At 30.3% G+C, this 5,602-nt stretch overlaps 1 protein-coding gene across 1 annotated transcript; it reads right to left on the reverse strand.

Annotated features, from left to right (window-relative positions):
- Window positions 1-749: 749 nt before the first annotated feature.
- Window positions 750-5,394, reverse strand: LOC145141204 (protein IQ-DOMAIN 10-like). The gene is made up of 6 exons (XM_079074519.1): window positions 5,345-5,394; window positions 4,912-5,012; window positions 4,548-4,706; window positions 4,141-4,356; window positions 1,278-1,394; window positions 750-1,186 (listed from the first exon to the last, which is right to left on the reverse strand). Exons 2-6 carry the CDS (start codon window positions 4,984-4,986, stop codon window positions 983-985), a joined length of 771 nt encoding a protein of 256 aa, XP_078930645.1. The 5' UTR covers window positions 4,987-5,012; window positions 5,345-5,394; the 3' UTR covers window positions 750-982.
- Window positions 5,395-5,602: the final 208 nt, after the last annotated feature.

Below are 5,602 nucleotides of genomic sequence, written 5' to 3' on the forward strand. Positions count from 1 at the left end.
ACACCATTCCAAGTTCCACGACCGTGCCGTTTTGTGATGCGTCATACGGGAAGTAACAAACAAATAAAGAAGAAGCTTGAGGCATTACCAATGGGGAAGAGTATGGATTGTCTCAGTCAATCTCATTCTTCTCCATGTTCATCTCTCTTCTTCATAAAGGTGGTTCATGTTACATGTACACAATAAGGAGATGGTGGTGATGTGAAAGGAGATGACGTAAGGATTATACCTCATGGCCTCAGGTGAAAGATGATTTATTGTTAGTCAAATATTTTTTATAATTATTTATGAAATCCAAATGATAATGTAACTGATAGTAAACCCGTAAAATTAGAGTTTTGGTAAAATCCTAATAAGAAAAAAGTAGGAGTGATTTTGTTGAAAAAAAATCAGCAATGGTTTTCCTATAAAATTGATTGAACCACAATGTTTTTTTTTTATGTTATTTACATTTGAAAATATTATATGATTGTTATAAATTAATATTTTATAAATAAAACAATATTAAATAAGTAATAAAATAAATTAATTAGTAAAAAAATAATAATAATTATTTAAAATTTAAATACATTAAAGGATGCGAAATGAGTTATTTTTGAATTAAAAGGATTTATATGTACAAAACTTAAAAGTAAAATAAGCATTCAATAGATTTATCAATGAAAAAACAAAAAGAAAATAGCAACTGTAATGGTGTTGAATGATCAACCAAATATTAATTATGCATAAAAAAATACTTCCAATAAAGATGCTTTTAAAGTTTAGAATATCATTTACAAAAGTGAAGAATGTAATAGAAAACTTCCAAGATCAATTAAACTTACTTACAATAAAATATAAACAAATAAATCAAAAAGCATAAATAATTCACACCCATTCACTATGTACTACCGAAAGGGACATGTCATGAAAACACCAAACATGCGATCTCTTTCATACGCAATAATTTATTAATTATCTGATTTTTCATTTCCCTTGTGTTTCAATGTTTCATTCCAACCTCTATCTTTGTTCTTTCACATGGTTTCTTCGGTTGTCTGGTCCTTAATGAAACAATGGGCCGAACAACAACATGAGCCTCTAATCGATATACCGCAATCCACCTTTCAGTCCATTTCCACCCCCAGTTTTCTTTGCTTAGATCATAATAAGCTTGGCCAAAATATCGACTTGAATTAGCTCTCCACTATATAAAATCATCATAACATAATTTCAGTTTCATTGATTTCAAAACCAAAAAATTCATAAAGACGAGAATTTTTTTTGTGAGGATGTACTTGATGAGAAAATGCATATGCTAATGCTCGTTCACGTTTGTTACTTGCTTCCTCTCTTTGTTGTATCCTCCTGAATGTGGTTTCCACCATTGTCTTAGGCCCATCACACCATTTCATCTGTTAAATGGCATTGTTAAAGAATCCATAACATGAGGTTTTTTTTTCATTGTGAAAAAAAAAACAATGGAAAATCTTATCACCTATTATGGCATGTTTTTGAAAAGTTATTATGAATTTACAAGCTCTTGTAAAGAGCTTTTTCAGTTGTGTTTTGGCCTTTTATTTATTTTAATGTAACTTTTAAACGGACCAACTTATATAAAATCAATAAACTTATATAGATCAAAATCGGTAAGTGTTATAAATAATTTGATGAAAAAGCTCTACTATCATGAAGATGTATTAAGCCTTATAAATTGTTGAGTTAGACGTTGAGATGTTATGAAAAAATTTAAGGAAAAACTCTTAATAGATCATCTCTAATTCATCTCTAACTTTTTAGACCAAATGAAAAAAAAAAAATTGCAAATAGTGTTTATCTATGACCCTATTCTATTTAATATTTTTTTAACCAAAAAAAGTACATTCCCAATATATTCTTTTGTAACTTATATTAAATGGTAAAAGACACACTTATATTAATTAGCTTCTAATAAACATGTAATTTTTTTATTTTTTAAATCTTTTTTCTTGTAAAAAATTATAAATTATATTATCTTAAAATTATAACAAATTGTTCGTATATTATGGAATAGTTTTAAATCAAAATTTATTAAATAAAAAACCACATTCATAAAACACTTTAAAAAATATATATTATGCATGCTTTTATGAATTCGAGACATAAATATTAAACTTTATATTTGTAACTAATTAATATCATTCGATATACAACACGATAAATAAACTATTAATTATTACATTTAAATTATATATAATATTCAAAAGTAAATTAGAAATGTATAAACATAAAACAAGATTAAAATTGACAACCGAAAGTTTTATTGCATTTTGGTGCAAAAGAATATTATTACTTGAGTAATACTATTTATTTACCAAGATGGATTGAAATATTAAATGGGATTAGAGAGTAATGAATTTGGAAATAAAGTAAAACACAAGTTTAGGAAATGGATAAAAAATTCTACTAAAGCTCTCAATGGTTTTTTGCGGGTCCTATCTCGAGACGTCATTCCTCCCTTTCCCTCTATCTCTTTTCTTCTCTTCATTTACTAACAACTTACTAGTGGAATACCATTTCTTAATATTGGTGAAAACCTAGTGGAGTTGATATTGGCCTATGTGACCATCTATTTATGCCTAACACCACCACCTGTTCCTTTTAGCTTAAGGCTCAAAGATTTTTTGAACTCGTATATAAGTAGGATTTGAACTCCCATCTTCAGAAAAAATTATCAAGATAGGTTCTATCTTATATAAGTAGGATTTGAACTCGTACATTATTCATTAAAAATAGTCATTGTTCAAAAATAGTATATTAGGTCATATCGTTCGGGATATTAGTTTTATTATCTTTCAGTTAAGAACTTATAAACAAATCCCTTGTTTATTGATACTCATTCTTGCAAATTTACAATGCTTCTTGGGTCTTTTTTTACAAGAACAAAGAGTTGCTTTTAAAGAGTCAAAGGACGATAATGCAAAAACATAGATAAAAGTCAGGGGGTTTGTAGATTCCGATGGTATATGATGGAGGTGGAATTTTAGATTTTGTTGAAATGGTGTATTAAGTTTCCAAATGGAATTATAATTTCGTCGAAGTCTTCAAGTTCCACTTTTAATAGATTTCTTCATTATTAGGGAAGATGTCTTTTAAAACACCATTCCCAGATCCAACTGCACTTTGGGCTAAGTTAATTCTGACACCACATAAAATGGAATGGGTATGGAAATTCTTCCCTGTCGGATTGTCGTGTAGCACTTAAACGCCTATATACCTTACAAGGTAGAACTCTCTAAACATGGGATTCGTGTACCTTCTACTCTTTGTGCTTTCTGTGGTAATGTGGAGGAAACATGAACTCATCTCTTTCTACAGTGTCGATGGGTAAAAGAAATATGGACTTTATTGGAGAGGTGGTGTGAATTAAGAACCTCTAAGATTAACTCTCTTGAGCAGCTTTTGTCCATCACACATGAATTCCTATAATCCCCGATGCAAAAGAAAATAACTCATGCTCTCATTTTGACCACTTTATGGTCCATATGGAAAGCAAGAAATAACAAAACTTTCAGCTCGATGGTAACATCACCGATTCAGGTTATAGCTGAAATATAGGCAAATGCATTTCTTTTGATAAATAACAGAGGGAGAGATTTCTCACTTTGTTGGGAAAATTGGTGCTTGTTTCCTTTCATGGTCCACTAGATGGATGTGTGTGATTAGGTTAGAATGTAGATGACATCTATTATGTGGATGTGTGTCTATGAGAATAAATAAGATAATAAGTTGTTTGGTAATGTTCAACATCACACAACTATCGTCATTATCATTGAATCTCACTAATTCGTATTCATTTCTGTTTTCATGTATGGTTTTTCATTCATTTTCATTATTACAGAACATAATGAGAATCATAAAAACAAAGAGTCTATTATATCCTTATAGACGATTTAGTTAATAAAAAACTTAATTGTATATTTTTACAATAAAAAATATATATCTAGATATAAATAAAACTTCAAAATTATTAAAAACAAACACCTTTAGAGATTTTGTTTTTTCAGGATTTTAATTATTTCATAATCCAATTTCATTCAATTCATTCCAAAAACATTATACTAACCAAACACATCCAAACTTTTGGCGTTAAATATCATGTGGTAGGGATTTAAGTTGTACCTCAAGTTCATGAAGCTTGGACTCAACTTTCAACCGATCTTCAAGTTTCAGCTGCTTTATTCGGCTTTCTTTGACCATGCACATGCGGCGACTGTTGATTTCCGCCTGGATTTTGCTCCAAAAATGCAATCTTTCAAGAGCAGTAGAAGCTTGTCTAAAGGTAAGTTTATCCTTACATCTCGAGATCCCTTGGAGATAACGTAGCATCTTCCTTGCCTATCATTAATTTAGTTGTATACAAAACAAGAGTATCATCAAGAAACGTTCTTTTATACCACAACAATGATATCACTTTTGAAATTCTAACACGGGCTACCCGGGATCCTTAGTAAACCCGCACCTGTTTGTGGGTCCCATCCTTATTACATGTACATGAGACCCACAAAATGGAAAACATAAACACATACCTTATATGCTCGAAATGCACTTTGGATTCGTATAGCGGCCAATTCCTTGGTTCCCATGCTAAGACCTTTAACTTCTCTACTAGAGACAAGAAATCCCAATTCCTTCTCCATAGAATACCCGTTCTTTGCGCCTTTTGAATCGATGGAATCATGTTGTATCTGTTATAACGAGCATTAAGTGTCCCTTGGGAGACATCCGATAAAATTGGAACAAGTAAAATAATAAGCATATATGATCTAGCTTTTCGTATTAAGTTTGTTCTGGTTAAGCCCATGAATTAAGAAAATATATAACGTAAATTACATTCAATTTAAATTTCAAATTACAAAGATGAAAATAAGATCGTATCGGTAAAGCCATTACCTTCAACTTTATGGGCGTATTTTTCTTCTTTCTCTTATTGCGACTTATCATTTTAAACCAATCACAAACACCCATTTATGCCGATGAAATATTGCAAACACCTAGCATAAAACTATATAGTTAAGAAACTACATCGAAAACTTCTGTTGATACAAATGAATTACATATATGAAACAATTAAGAAGAATAACCTTGTAAACACCACACGGATTATAAACCCAAACAAGATCACAAGAAAACTTTGACACACAACCATGCTTGAAGCAAGTCACAAAATACAAATCATATAAACAACAAAGATTACAAAAAACATTTGACAAATTTCCTAAATTCCAAAAGGCAACTCATTAAGTAATTAACAACAAAGATAAGTAAGATTATATGTGATTAAATACAACAAAAACAATCACAATAAAAGCAAGAATATATATACCTGAATTGCAGTGGTGAAATAGTGAGAAGAAACTGAAAAGGGTACAGAAGATATGGACATTGAATTGGGAAAATGAATAGTTGTAATAGCATGAAAAAGGATGGAAGGAGAAGTGTCATAATCCATGGCTATATTTGGATCAACTTTCACAAAGTGGAATATGGCTTTAGGTATGGAAGAATTCTCAGAAGTTGACAGACGGACTAGATTTGTAGGTGGAAGGCTTTAAACTCCAAGAACCTTCAATTATGAACCCTT

Source organism: Lactuca virosa, chromosome 9, assembly GCF_052849685.1.
Source record: "Lactuca virosa cultivar CGN04683 chromosome 9, Lactuca_virosa_CGN04683_v6, whole genome shotgun sequence".
Lineage (NCBI taxonomy): Eukaryota > Viridiplantae > Streptophyta > Magnoliopsida > Asterales > Asteraceae > Lactuca > Lactuca virosa.